Source organism: Lycorma delicatula, chromosome 6 (assembly GCF_047948215.1).
Source record: "Lycorma delicatula isolate Av1 chromosome 6, ASM4794821v1, whole genome shotgun sequence".
NCBI lineage: Eukaryota > Metazoa > Arthropoda > Insecta > Hemiptera > Fulgoridae > Lycorma > Lycorma delicatula.
This window is the reverse complement of record NC_134460.1, coordinates 38,830,584-38,846,608: the sequence shown is the minus strand read 5'-3', so window position 1 is coordinate 38,846,608 and position 16,025 is coordinate 38,830,584. Positions and strand designations below refer to the sequence as shown.

At 27.1% G+C, this 16,025-nt stretch overlaps 2 protein-coding genes across 5 annotated transcripts in view; both read right to left on the bottom strand.

The window, feature by feature from the left end:
• The window catches only part of LOC142326999 (UBA-like domain-containing protein 2-A), a 187,349-nt gene extending 184,455 nt beyond the window's left edge, over nucleotides 1-2,894 (bottom strand). Inside the window, exon 1 of one of the 2 annotated variants that reach the window (XM_075369746.1) lies at nucleotides 2,565-2,894. In XM_075369746.1, the coding sequence (XP_075225861.1) occupies nucleotides 2,565-2,672 (108 nt within the window). In that variant the 5' untranslated portion in view covers nucleotides 2,673-2,894. The remainder of the gene's footprint in view (nucleotides 1-2,564) is intronic. The other variant, XM_075369747.1, reaches the window with a different exon arrangement.
• A 4,295-nt stretch (nucleotides 2,895-7,189) lies between these two features.
• The window catches only part of LOC142326996 (uncharacterized), a 32,275-nt gene continuing 23,439 nt past the window's right edge, over nucleotides 7,190-16,025 (bottom strand). Inside the window, exons 5-7 of one of the 3 annotated variants that reach the window (XR_012756888.1) lie at nucleotides 13,779-15,283; nucleotides 12,535-12,608; nucleotides 7,190-9,277 (exon numbers count right to left, since the gene is read on the bottom strand). Coding sequence is in view for 2 of the 3 variants with exons in the window: in XM_075369740.1 (XP_075225855.1) it covers nucleotides 13,761-15,283 (1,523 nt within the window). In the remaining variant the exon portion in view is untranslated. Of the gene's footprint in view, nucleotides 9,278-12,149; nucleotides 12,609-12,648; nucleotides 15,284-16,025 lie in introns of those variants that run through there. The other 2 variants (XM_075369741.1, XM_075369740.1) reach the window with 2 other exon arrangements.

Below are 16,025 nucleotides of genomic sequence, written 5' to 3'. Positions count from 1 at the left end.
AATATTAAAAGTAAATTATGATGAGAAAATACAGTTTAACTCGTTACACCAAATTTAATTTTTTTAAATTCAAATAAAAAGAATTAGTTTATTATAATTTATTTGTTACGGTTAATGGCATTTGACTACAAATTATTAACAATAGCAAAACATTAATAACTAAAAGTGGTTCCAATAACTTTTATAAAAAAAAAAAATATTACAGGAGAAACACTGCCATGTTACTCTGCAAGAGTAATAAATCAGATCGTCGATTATAAACAAATGTCCGATTAGTAGAACATAAGTTTTCAACCCACGGACCACCTCATAGATTTCTGTAGCCCAAATATTAAACAAAATTAAAAATTTATCTTATTTTATGATATACTTTTATATTTATGGATTAACTTCGAAAGAATTAAACGAATAAAACAGTCGAAATCAATTTTATATCATTTCATTCATTATTTGTTGAGTTTGTGATAAATAAACTGAACTAGTACAACGCTACAGAACTGAATTCATTGAATACATAACAGTTTAAGAATTAACTAACCCAAATGGCCGTATCTCAATTTTCTTATCAAATAAAACTTCAAACAACCCAACGTTTTAAGTAAATAATATAACTGTTAATTAATAAATTATGACACAAGAAAATAATTAAATACAATCACTTAAAAAATTAGAAAATCTTCCGTTAACCCAAATGTGTGAGAGATGCGGTCGTTAGGCTTAGGATGGCGGTGCAAGCCTATATAAAAGCAACATGAATTCGATAAAAATATTGTTTGTTCTGGATATCGGTCTTCAGTACAGGTTAGAAGTATTGGTCCGAGGATGAAAAAGGTTGAAGACCCATGTCGTAGTAACTTATCTAACAATAGTTTTTCGGGATTACAATCATGGAAAGAAATGTAAAAACTATCGGTTTTTTGCTAGCCGTAAGGTCATTACCATAAATTCTCCAATATACTATTGACTTGTTTATCCTGTTTTCACATGGGTCTCCACGGACCTCAAAACAAAATATTCACTGTTTCCGTAATTAACTACTTGCTAAATACCTAACTATTACAAATTATGAAATAGTTCAGAAAGAGTGTACTCAAAAATAATTTGTTCTAAAACTAATGTTTTATAAACTTTTCATTATAATAAATACGAAAAACAACTTCAAACACCATAAAAAGTTGAATATAAAAAACTATTTTTGGAAAAAAATTAAAACGCAAATTTTCATTTCAAAAACTGTAAAAGATTATAATTTATAACAATAGAATTCAATAAAGGAAATCAATTAACTCTTAAGTATTTAATTAACGTGATGTAACAAGTACCTATTTATTATATTATGTACATGTTCGAAAAGTAAATAATAGGATAAATATATTAAAGCTCAAACGAAGAAAACCTGTTTTAATAAGTCATGGCCATTACTACAAAACAAAAAAGGTAAATAATAAAAAAAAATGGTATCGTAAAAAATTCTATGCATCAGACAATCAGGCGACTTTTTTACTGTAGGCTATGGATTAACAATTCAGTCATACTAACATTCCAGTTTAAAATACCATTAAAGAACTATAAATAGTTCTATATTAACATATAAATGTCAATAATAATAAATAAAATGAATAAAAAGAAGTAATAATGAAAAATGTATAAACATATGAACAAAAATATATTCTGCATATGCCTAAATTTATTTTAATGTAATTCAATGAAAAATTAAATAAAATAGCTTTAACAAATAAAACTAATTAAAAAAGTTACTACTACACAAAACAAACGGTAGTTAAAACTAATAAGCTAAAACATTTTATTTATTACAAAACAGCAATAATATTAACATGTATCTTGTTACTTTAACCTTTCTTTTCTACACACATAAAAATATAATGTAATTATTAATCTGAACAAGAGTTATGCGTTATTAGTAGATTCTACAATCGATCGATTCAAAAACAATACTTTATCTATAAACCATAACATTTTATATCAAATGAAATTACTGTTATTATGACGAAACGGTTACATTCTGTAATTCATGATTACAAAATTAGATTACGTACGGAAAAATTAATAAAATATAACATAAGCACGCGAAATCAGGTTTAAGTTGGATAACATTTACAAAAACGAATGTTAAATTAACTAACAGCCGGCAACTTATAAACAAACTAATTAAAATATAATTTCTAAGAGTCGACCACGTTACAAACGCGGAGGCAGCAACCTTTCAATGAACATTTACTCAATCAATACTCCCTCGGCATTAAAACGTTTAGAATGCCGTTAGAAATTTATTTTTATCTCATAATTAATAAACAAACAAAACAAATCATTCGATAAACAACAGATTCCGGGAAGTAATATAAACATGCTCAATTGAATATATTTCATCAGATATCGGGTAACAGGAATTTGTTTGGATATGGACCATAGATAATTGTACTCCACCGTAGTATACTCCATCTGACCTTCACACTGTCACAACTACTAATTGTTAGGGTTATGACACTCAGTGACAGCCATTTTTGTAGTCTCTTAGCCTAGGTTTGTTTACAGTACGAATTTACCTCAAATTGCCAATGTGCAGCTTGAAGAAGTTGTTTAGCTTGTTCTCTAGCACAACCGGCCGCTAACACAAATTGATTAATCATAACTTGTTCACGTAAGGAGTCCATTTTTCGTTTGTTCAAAGAAAATAATACCACTTAATGACAACACAAACACACACACGCACCGTACGACTTGTTTTGAAACCAACTCATCCCCCTCAATGAATGACGTCAGTTGTAGCTTGTGATTGGACAACACCACACGCGCTGTTATAGCTGCTCCCTTTCTCCCCACTATGAATTGCTCATGACTTGTTTTCGCTGTTCTAACTGATATTCATTCCCCCTGTTCACAGTGCGACCAAAACAAGGTCAGAATGCATTGTAAACAACAACTTAGCCAACATTCTAAATTAAAATTACTGTAAACGTTCTATAACTAAATTGAACTGATAACTAATGGATTATCATAACAACTATTTTATTATTATCTAACTTCAATAATTAATAGAAATTTAAAAACGGTTACTAATACAAAGAAATTGGCTTTTTATCTTATATTTGTTGGTATGATTAATGTATCGTTTAAAATATTGTTATACGTTCCCGATGATATTTTACTTATTTTTAATACGGCTTTCTGTTTATATATAGTTTATTAAACAATATTTTTATTTTTTAAATATTGTTTAATAAACTATACAAACAGAAAGTCGTAACGGTAACAACCAATCAATGACAGTATTCGATTTTTAAGGAATCGATTTAAACGCACATTACGTACGGCGGTAACATTTAATTGAATACTTCGTCTAGTTTACAGCCGTAGTCGAATGTTTTAATTAGAAAACTAATAACTTCCTAAATATATGGAAATGTGTTCCCAAATCTTTTAAACTGAATAATAATTAAATTTCTTTATCAGTGATTTTGTTTATGGTCTCCATCTTTAAATGGTTGGGATTTCCCATTTTAATATAAAATAATTCTATCATGTTCTTTTGGCGTGGTGGCTCGTGTATAGGAACTGTAGCATCCCCCATTTCCACTTGATATTATCAATAACATTTAATATAATGAGTCATTTTTTCTTTATACTTGAATAACATATAATCTTTAAGCTTAATGTCAGTGGCCATCCCACAGTTTAAGAAAAAGATACAAAAATCTTTAAATGGAATTGTGCACTTCACAGTTCCAGCAGTGTGGTGTTTGGTTGTTGTGCATATGTACACATAGTACGCTACACGCGAGGGAAAGAGAGCACTGTTGGTAGAGGTAGTTTTTTTTTACTCTGCATAGTGTTGCGCTTAAAAACTGTGTACCATATTCTTTTGAGAGTGATAAAGTGTAGAATTAGATTATTATCCTGCTTCCAGCTATTCTATTTGATTCATTTTTTCTGTTCTTTTATTTCACAGAAAACTTGGCCTTGAAAAGGCCCAGAAAAAAATGTTGTTGCAGCATCCCCACTAATTTTGGCTACAAGTCGCCACTGTTATTTTGTCAAATTTAATGTGTTAGTAACTTTTATATTGTCTAGTTTGTGACAATTATGGATAAAATTTTCTTCTGGTGAAACTTTGTACGTACAACCTTTTTACATTAGGCAATCAGCAAAAGTTAATTCCATTGATACAAACACAAAAGTCAATCTAATAGGTGTTCTTTGATAAATACATTGTTATATATTTTCTGAATGAAGGATTTTTTTGATTTTGATCTGCATTTTACATAAAACATATTCATGTGTAGGTGTACAATCATTAACATCCAAGAAATATTTTATTACATCGAGTTTTTCAACGTAATTATCAGCTAGCATGGAAATCAATGAGAGGCAAAATGAATGAAGAAATTACATTTGTGCTGTGTAAGGTGATTTACTACTGTAGAACATTAAAGTTGTTTATATTCTTCAATGAACTTGAGGTTACAGTTTTTTGATATTGTATCAGAATAATTTAATCTTAGTTACAATGAAGCTATTGTAATATTTTCATTGTAATTTAACATTCTTTCAGTTTTCCTAGACTCAAATATGCATTTACAAATATATTTCCATTAGAATGAAATTTAAAGTAAAAAGAAATTAGTTTTGTAAATCATTCCTGAGTAGAATGTTGACCATCACATGAACTGGATGGTCTGAAGTTTGCAGATTACATTTTTTTTATATAAAAGAGCTGTCAAATAATGTAAAATAACTGCTGATGCAGTTTACATCTAATGAAATACCTTTACTGCTGTAGTTTGCCACAGATTCAAAAATAAAAGGTATGATAAAAATAGCAGTAGGATTAAAATTTAAAAAAAATGAGATAATGAAATATAAACAAAAAGAATTTCAAATTAATGCCTGAATGAGCACTAGCTCAGGAACAAACAAACACTTTTACTTCAAGTTAAAAAATTATATTTACTATAAAAATATGTCATAATCAAAGAATATTTTTGTAGTTTTTAATAATTTAGTTCATGAAATAAGCCTACTTACATGATTTTTTCTAACCTAATAAACTTACATGTTTATTGTATATTACATACTATTAAGCTTTATACATCAATAAGTATTAGATTGACTAGCTAGTGACAACTACCAATTACTTTATAGTACCAAGTGTGTCAATTAAATAACAAGACTGTTTTTTTACGAGATGTGCGGACATCGACTGCTGTGATCATTTGGCCCAAATGAAAAATGCCATGCCTGACCAGGACCTCTGGGTGAAAAGAAAAAGAGACACTATTACAGAGTCCGGTTTTTTACCAGTTAGAGAATGCAATGAAAACTCATTGCAAGCTTTTTGTAGATCTTGGACATATTTGAATCTCCGTGACAAATGTCAACACTCTCAAACGTTCGGTTGATTCAGTTGTTTAGTGCAGTTGTGCCAGAATAATGCTAGGTTTAAAAATGAATGTCCTTCCAATTCAAGAACTGAAAAACTACATACTTTTCAAAAGAACACTGTTCAGTGTCTGAATGATAGCTAAAGCCATAAATATGGTATTCTCGACACGAAAAAAGTTAGTATAAACATTTTAACATGAACTGCAGGTGTGAATCTTGCTTATCTGTGTTGAAACCCCATACTCTGTAACAGTACAGAATTTCTCAATAGTAGCACCTCAAATAGTACAAACTAGCTTATGAATTCTTTTAAATGGTACCTTGTCATAGCACTTAAAAAAGATTGTCCCTTAAAATGACAACATAAACAAACTGATTTTCAATTCATTAACCACTGTATTGAACTTCATAAATAGAAGAATTTTACAAATTTAGATACAGTGAACATAATCACAAAAGTAATTAACTGTGTTTGCAACATTTTCAAAATTGTGATAAACTTTTTAAGATGGAATTCATCGAAATTAAATATTTAACAAACATCCTATATTGGCATTATATACTTTTCCTGCAGCAGTTTGGTAAACAAGGTCAATATATTTTCAAATAATTTTTTTTCTTTCTAGATCTAATCCTAGAGTACACGAAAAAGGCAGAAACAAATTTTTATAACTATTACTAACATTTTCTAACACTGCTCTTTTTTTATAATGTGTTTGTAATGTAAATTAATGTCTGCTTGCTTCTGGAAAGTTATAATCCTGTGATTTACCGATGTCTGGAATAGATGTGTAAAGGGGTTTTCACTAGGATCAATGGCAATGTGATAAAGAATCTAACTTTCAATGCTTCACCATACTATTCAATGGAAGAATAGTAAATCTTAATTTGTGTACTTCAAATGATAATCGCAATATAACTTGATAACTAATTTTGTTGTTGAACAAGAGTTTGGGAGGTTATATTAAAACAGAGATAAACTAATCTTAAGTCATTTTTGATTTTTTCAATTTCAAGTATCCTTCTAGAGTTTGTCCTGTATTCTTATTTTAGAAATGAATAACCACTGATCTTTATAATACTTTTTTCTTTCAACAAAGATTTCAAACCCTTTTCGATCTTTATTGTAATAATAGCTACTTTTCTTAAATAATAGCTTTTTTCTTAAAATCTTAATAACAATACCAAAGTTTAAATAACAATTTGTAACTAGAAAAATGGCAGATTGCAATACTATTGATTAAAAGTCAATAAAATTTAGTGGACAAAAAATGAGTAATTCTAGTTAAAGAAACAGACAAAAACGATCTTTTCTTCAGTTTTGAGTAATGAAATGAAAATACGTATGTTAACAGGCCCTTTCCCTTGTGTTATTAAAAAAAAAAAAACCATCCTTGATATTATGAAGCAAATCAATTGTGCTTCAGACTCAGCAAATTTTTACTCTGACTAGTGTAATCTGTGGATCTTATGTAAAGGTGGAAGATTTCAAAATAAACCCTGGCATAAATCTGAGGAAAAATTATCAGCATAGCATATATTAAGATTTGTTTACCTATCTGTATGAAACAAATATTTAAAAATGAGTATATAGTCTACTATTTCTCTAAAAGTAACAGAGCAAATCTCAGTTTAAATTTTCATGTAAACTGAGCTTTACTGCCAAATATCAATGATATTGTGGTTTGAGCAAATGATGACACCATTTGTAATAGAATAGTAATCAATACATTAACAGGGTTACAAAACCAGAAAATAATATTAATATAAATCAACATTATATTTAAAAAAAAAGGACTTTATTGTTTCTAAAAATCCAACAAATTATTATAATTAGAATGGAAAACAAAGTAAAATAAACAATAAATCTGTCTGTAATAAAAAAAAAAAATACTATGCTTAAAAATTAAAACAGAATAAGCTCAGATATAACCATTTAAGATAAAAAAACAAACATCTGAAATATTCAGAAAAGAAAAAAACATCAACTGGAAGAAATCTTCACACATGTTATTGATATAACCACTTCAAAATTAAAATTATACAGGCAAATTATATATAATTAATACATGTGCATTCTCACTGAAACTAATTAATACTTTACAATTTTTAACTTTTACTAAAATATCTATTTTTAATAAAAAATATTACAAAACTCTTAATGCAAATTTACAGATGAAATAATCCATAAACATTCTGTATTCTAAATGTGATACATAAAAACCCAAGTGCCTCATTTAAAAATATGCATCCCTTTCAATAGAGTTTTTCTTTCTCTATTATTTTTACTGATCATATGATTATAGCAAACTACTGCTAAAGAAAATGAAAAATATGGTAGGTATGCTTGTTATACAAAGTGTACTAAAATCTACTGGATGGTATATTGATTATTGAAAAATTTCTCAAACAATTTTAACAAAAAATTCTTTACTTACTTAAAAATTTGAAATACTACTCAGAACATAAAGTTTCCATAATGATATTTCAGTTACATATGAAACTAAATAAATTAGCCAAACATTTGGCCTATTTCAGTGTATTATACAAAGAGATTATATTAAATTTATAAAAACATCTTGCAAGCTGAATTAATGATAACCATGATATTAAATAAAAAGACTATGCCATACCAAAATATTTAGAGGATCCTGCCTTCTATTATTGAAAAAAAAACTTTTTCAGCAAAACATTTTTTAAAAGATTAAGTAGGGAATCCCACCCTCTAATCTACTGTACTAATTCTTTTAATTTACAAGTTTTAGATTGCGAACTACATACATTCTTGATTTTTTATTTTTCTTCAGCTTTGTCCTGAAATTCCAAAAAATTAAAAGATGCAAAAAAATCTTGGTTTGAAAAAAAATAAAAACCTAAGTTCTGTATTTTATATGATTATTCCTCAATGAAATATACACCCATCTACTAAAATTTACTGCACTTGAATCATTCATTTCTGTTATCAAAATGTATTGGCTAATTTAAATAAAATAAATTACTAATTAATAACTAAATATATATGTTTCTATTAACATAAGTTTAAACACAAATTCAGATTTCTTTTAACTTAAAACTAATCGCATAAAATACATCTAATGAAATTCTTGCATGGATGTTCACAGCATTTAACTTTTTAAAAAAATGAAATAACCTGAGAAAGGAATTTTTTACTAGTGAACCAATAAATTCCCTTAAAAAAATATATAATTTATATTTTATCTATAATATTTATAATTATTTATTTATACTAGAAGGGGAAAGGCATTTCCCCAACCTAAATAATATAATTCATATATATTATAATACATAAGTAATAATTTCCATTAAATATACACATACAATTATGAAAAAACTTTTAGCAAATAAAAATTAAATACACTTACAAAATCTATGATTACGTGATATTCATCTATACTAAAAAAACAGTAAAGTATTTTACACTCTGTAAATGTATATCAAATACAATTTAATCTTTAACACCCATTTTGTTGATTCACTAAATCAGAAATTACCATAATAAAAATAATTAATGAAAAAACTTACCTATATTGTATTAATAAAATTAAACAGATTGACAAGTATGTGATTATCACAAACTTTTAAAGTTTAAAGCAAAAGTGGATTTCTTTCACCTATTCATAGCAATTCTTTTAAAAGTTGAGGATTTTTAAAAATATTTTTTCTTAGCACATGTTTTTTTTTTACTGATTTACAATTATATAATCATCCCTATAAAAGTTAATGGTCTAATCTTTGTTGTCATGTGATTCTATCCACCTTTCATTTACATATCTATATAGTTTTTACTAAAAATAATGAGATACGATTATATAATATAAGCAGATCAGCTGTAAGATGTATATATTATGAAATACCACTGCAAAGAAAACACAAATTTTCTGATAAAACAAAAATATTGCACAATAAAAATACATCAGCCATAAATTAAAATTAACTTCAATATGATGATGATAAATCAATAGTATTTTCTATGAATATTAGAGATTATAAATCAAATTTAATTAAAAATTTCCCTAACCATGAGGTTTGGGGTAACTAACCATTAAATCCTTCTGCAAATGAAAATAAATTTCTCATTCGTAATTTTTAATAGTTTAAAATCCCACCCCAAATATAATTTAATGAAGCTTATTTTTATAGTTCAGCTTCTAAACCTTATGTTAAATTATTGGTTCTAATTTGTTTCTTAGCTAAATCACACACATATTTTAGCAAATTATATCTACAATTTTTAATGTTTGTTTAAGATTATATAGCATAACTTTTGCATTTTAGATAAGTTTGTAAAGTACCTTACCCTTTTTTCCTCATTTACATGATTTTATTTATATTTTGTTATATATGTGACACATTTATTATGTTGAAAAAAATTTATTTTGAGTATTAATTTTAGTGCTTATTACCTATAATTTTCAAATATAAGTAATATTTTACAATTTTAACATGGAAGGATCATAATAGCAAGTTTTCTTCTACTGAAATTAAATGAAATTTTCAAGCTTATAACTTTACTGTTAAATAGAATAAATACAAAGAAATTAACTTTTCTAGCTTTCCAAGGATATATAATATTCTGTAACTCTAAGACAGTGATGTGCATGATTTTCAATTTTTATTTTAATTTTTCAGGCTGTGCATGGTTTAAGAAATCAGGTTTTAAAATAGGCAACAAAAATGTATAAGCTTACATTTACTGCCACTTCAGACTAAAATAGCAAGTCTTCAGTTTTATTATCTGTTTTGGTTTTCACTGGAGAGGAGGGGGGAGAATTAAGAGACCATGCTTACTTAAACACTTCAGCCATTAGACAGGAAACAAGATCCCAAAGTTGGTCCAAAGACATCCCACTAACCAGGTACTATGGATGCACTTGTTCTTCAGATTATTTCAACCTCAAGATAGAGAACCTAAATGTATTGTCACTGAACTGATAGTGAAGGATAAAAGGAATCTTGATAAACAAAATGGAGTGGTGAAAAAGAACAATCTACTCACCAGGATAGATTGGGTAGAATATAACTGCTACAAAACAGGGAAGGGGGGTTGGATTTCATGCACAGCTCCTCATAAAAAATCTGTAACACTTTTAGTCTAGTAATGGTGTTGTAATGTATAGTATAATTCATATACTTATTTTACACAATCGTAATGGACAAATATATATCAACGATTTTTCTATGAATATTCAGTATCAATTTGTAGTTTGATTGACACAGATTGATATTAAAATATCTGGAATATGTTTCTTTCATAATGTACACACAAATTATAAAATACAGAAAAAGTTTTATACTAAAATCATAATAATTCCAACCACATTCCACCAAATTTTCCCTCCCTCAACTTACTTCAATACAAGGTTTTGGGTAAGACAGTAAATTATCCTTATATGGTCTAGTAATAATGTAAGTGCTGGCTGTTTAATAGCAATATAATCACTTTAAGTAATAATCAATAAATTATAACAAAATTAAATGTTTAAGAAATTGTTAAATAGTGAGAGAATTTCCATCATTTGATTAGATAAATAATGTTTTCTGAGTACTAATTATCTTAGCAATTAATGCCTTACAAGAAACAAAAACAAATATACAATTTTAGGTCTATTAAATTGTATACAATGAAATTTTACTTAACTAAAAGTATTATGAATATTCAAAATTTTGAAGACCCATTAGTGTTTTATTTAAACTTATTTGTCCTACTTATACAATGCTGTTCAACATAAATCAATAAAGGGTTTAATACTATGTAGGAACTCTACAAATCCTTACTTTTGAATAAACTACTGATAAAGAGTGAAGAAATACATATACATTTAAAAATAAAAATTACTGTTTTTATTCAATGGTAGCCACTCTGAGGGAGCAATTTAATTTATATATAACAGACTGATTTAATCAAAATAAAAATGCAATATAATTTAAAAGAAAAAATACTTATTTGTCATAAAATTAGATTTCTTTAGTTATTACTTTTAGGACTACACAAAATAGCAGCCATAATATTTTAAGAATTTTATCAGACACATTGACTATGGGAGATAATTGTATATCCATTATGATCAACAGTGAGATACACTATATGTATGATTTATAGTAGGATCTAGTATACTTTAAAACCATCTGGAAGGGCCACCTACCTAGTTGAACATAAACTTTTTAGCAGTCAGTTTACATACAATGAAGGTTGTTTTTGCAACCCAATTGAATCTATCAATCCTCTCAAGGATATCTAATATAATCATAAAAAATAATAAATAATTACTATAACAAAGATAACAGAAACTTCTTAAAAAAATCACTTGGATATATATATGTATATATAGAGTAGTTCAATTAAAATATTGCTGTTCATAAAATTGTGTACCGAGCCCTGCAAGCTACCAATTTTCTAGCCATGTTAGTATGTAAACTGAACACATACTACATGAGTTCTTTGTCTAAAAAAATTATTTTGATATCGCGTATTTTTATTTATGAAAATATAAATTGAATCAAAAAATAATGAGCTCAAAAAACTCGCTCTGGATCAATGTGTAAATTTCAATGATTGTGAAATAAACAGATTTAATAAATTAATCGAATACATTTCAAAAATGGTTCATTGGACCAATTATTTCATACTTTAATGTATATATAAAAATACAAGTTATAAACTTCTTGGTCAATTTCAATAATACTAAATTATATATATATATATATATATATATATATATATATATATATATGTAAATCAATAGTTGCGGAATGGTGAGGGTAGCTGAGGTCATTGTTCATTGTATATTCTTCCTACAAATGGAACAGTATAAAGATTTGTTGTCCAGATGATAACTCTCATTAGTTGAAACATAAAAATACCATAATTTAAAAGAAAAAGAGAACAGTTTTCCTTAAAAAAAATTGGATTCTGTAATTTATTTTTATTTTTAATTTATTTTATTTTTTAAAAAATTTATTTTTTTTATACTTAATTGTAGAAATTCTTTTTGTTCCTAGTGGACAAAGATTACACAACCTCATAAAAATGTGAAAAATATAAGGGTTTCTTTTTAATTAGTGTAATATTGGTATCCAAGTTACATTTAAAATAAAAAAAAATGACGTACTTACAATGAAGAATAAAAGTAACAAAGATCTTCTGCTAAATAGCAGAATCTCATCCTGCTTTTACTCTAGCATGAATTCTACAAAAAGACAATAAAACAAAATCAAAAGTTATCTATCCTATTCCACATATGATCTTATAAATATTTTAAAAGTAAATAACATACAATTTATATCCTAACTCTTAAACTCTTAAATCTAAATACGTTTACTAATGAATATAGAAAGCCTCGGGGAAGGGCAAAATTAACAATAATCTGATTACTATCTAAAGGGCTGAAAATATTTCTTTTGTTACTCTAACAGTGGCAATTTTTACCCTACGATTGCAGCAACATTTATGGCCATCCCAACAGCTGCCATCACAATAATGTTGTGTTGTATTAATGCAGACCAATTTTTAACAGTATATAATGTTCTTAAACTATTATGATGTAATTTTAACTAATGCTAACATGATTCAATTTAATTCCCTCAAAATAAATATGGTAAAACTATGGATCACACCAAATGTAATCATTTTTAAAAGTGGTTATAAAGAAAATATGATGAAAACCTTTCCTAATTAAAATAAACTTTGCTTGGACTCAATGTATTAAAAATTTGTAGTTTTATTAATTTTATATGCAGTATGCTGAATCCGATATAAATATATTTTATATGTATTCAAAATGAAGTACACCATAATACATAACTTTTTACTTCTAACTTAAGTAAGATGATTGCCACCAAGAGTTAACAAAAAAACAGAAAAAATAAAACTTCAGTTTAAATCATAAACTACAAATAGGAACATCTCAGTCTATCTGAATTTAATGAAAATCACTAGATTACAACAGAACAAGATATTTTTACTTAAAACAAAACTGCTAACCTCTATATTATATTATAGAAAAAAATTCAAAGCACTATAATTTTGCACTATAATAATATCAGAGATTTATAACAGTAATGAAGTCACACAATTGCCTAAAAAAAGAAATCTAATTAACAATTAACAATCTTATAAAAACAAACTTAAGAAATAAATACTTAACAATCTTACTGGTGAAACACATTTTTCATAAATAACACAAAGTTCAATGTATCAAAATATATTTTTTCTATATACATGAAAGCAATCATCAGTTACCTTACATCTGCCACAATAAATGATAAAAAAAAACTTATCCCAAACCAATTACTCATTCCTTTTTCAGTTATAACAATTAATAAAACAAATAAAAATTAACTCAGTCAGTTTTCTCTACCTGATTCTGTTGTTGGAAACCTAAAAATTCTTCAGGTGCTTCAGTTCCATCAGAATCTGAACATCTTCGATTCCTTGACATTTCTTCTAAAAGGAATCCATTAAGTACTAATGATCTCCGCGAAACATCATCTTCCCATCCAGCCCAACTATTTTCTTCAGAGTTTTCATTACATTTAAAAATAAAATCTGCAAAACTTGCAGAATATTTTTTAGCTTCTGTGACTTCCTTATCAGACCAACCTTCAAACAAATCGTAATCATCCCACCCTAACCAATCATTAAACGATTCATCAAATGCAAAATCTGCTAACCAAATATCAATAAATTTACTAAAAACTAAATCTTCATTACTTTTGCTTTGTTCTTCAAAACCTTTAACAGATTTCTGTTTCATGTCTTTAATCAATGAACTTTTTCTTGGTGTACGAGATGCCCGTTTTCTTCTAGCTTTAACGACGTTCACTTCCAAATCGTTATCAGAGAAATTATCAAAAGAGAATCTAAGTCTTTTAATTTTTTCAATTTTTGGTAATTCATTACACAATTCATCACATATTTTAGCAAAATCATCAGGAGAAGGTGACCTTTTCTTACCCTTCTTTTTACCAGTATTATTTACATTTGAAGAGCCATCCTGACTTTTTCTTCTTGATTTAAGATATCCGGTGGTATCCTTAAAACTAACAGGCAATGGATTATTTTGTACTATATTTTCATTTTCAGGTACTTCTTTATTGTTACTTAGTGATGAATCAGGATTAGAATCTGATGTTGGAGCTTTCGATAAGTTTGGTTTAGAATTACTTGACAATGTTCTTTGTACTTTTGGTGATTTACCTAATTCTAATGAATCATTTTTAACGTCGTTGTAATCTGCTGATATGACAGCCAATTCATCAAGGCTCTGATTCGATGCGATCATTTTAACTGGTGATTTGCTAGGAGTGGTAGAAGTAGCTTCACTTTTATTTTTCAAAGGACTATTTTTTGGACTTATCTTTTTTGGAGATTTCAATACATCTTTTGGACTGACATTCTTATGTACACTAGCAGACGATTTTTCAGGAGAAAGTTTCTTTGATTTTCTTTTGTCGCTTCCATTTAATTCTGGGGTGCAAGATAAAGTATTATCATTTTTAATGGTATCAAATGTACTATTTAAATTATTCTTAACACCTAACACATCTACATTATTATTGATAGCTTGTTCTTTTTCGGACATTTTATATGGATTATGTAACTTTCCATTATTGACATTAGTTTCTAATTCATCACGATCATTCAAGTCGTCCACTTTTTTACCCAAATGAACAAATGGATTCATACTATCTATATTTTCTCCATCTTTTGAAGGCGATTTCGTTGTAGATTCATCAGTTGAATCCTCAACACCGGCTGACCAAGGAGGAGGATCTTGATCTAGACATCGTTTTAACGCAAACTTGTATACAAGATGACCAGACAATCCTTTTGTTGTCCAATACTTTTCAACCTGATATAAACCTAAAACAGGAAAAAAACATTCATTCTTTTAATAAAAAATATGTACAATATAGAAGAAATTATTATTCTTCTTAATTAAAAGAATGAAATAACCAATCATAAAAATCCGTTCTTACACAATAATTAACTATAAAAAGTTGTACTAAATATTATTAAAATTTAAATAATTAAGTCACCAGCATTTTTTTCTTGTTCATTGGCATTCCAGATATTACTAAAATTATATCAACAAATCAAGTCCAGAAAAAACCAAATTCGGACCAATCATTTCATAAACAGAAATATTTTCAAAATGCTGAGAATAAGTGCTTATTATTTTATCTCAAGTGTTCATTTTGCATTATATTTATAATTTATTTTCTCCAGAAATAGGCTGACTTATAATTTTAAAAAAAAGAAGATAAATGAATCTGCCCACTCCACCATGGTGGTCGGTGGAATAAAAATATTCTGTCGTTTAACCACAATATAAATGAAAAACACTTAATATTAAATAGAATAACACATGTAAGTGATGGTATATTTGTATAGTTATATACAGATTGTGCATATCAACAAACAACATAAAATATTCAGTGTTCCTCTGGGTACCAGTTCTTATCTAGATACTTTTATCTGGAATGGTATCTATCAATTAAACTTGAAAAAAGTTAGCACATAACTAATTTCAAATTTTATTTAATATACACATTACAACTAAATTATTAAATATATATATATATATATATATTTAATATATAAA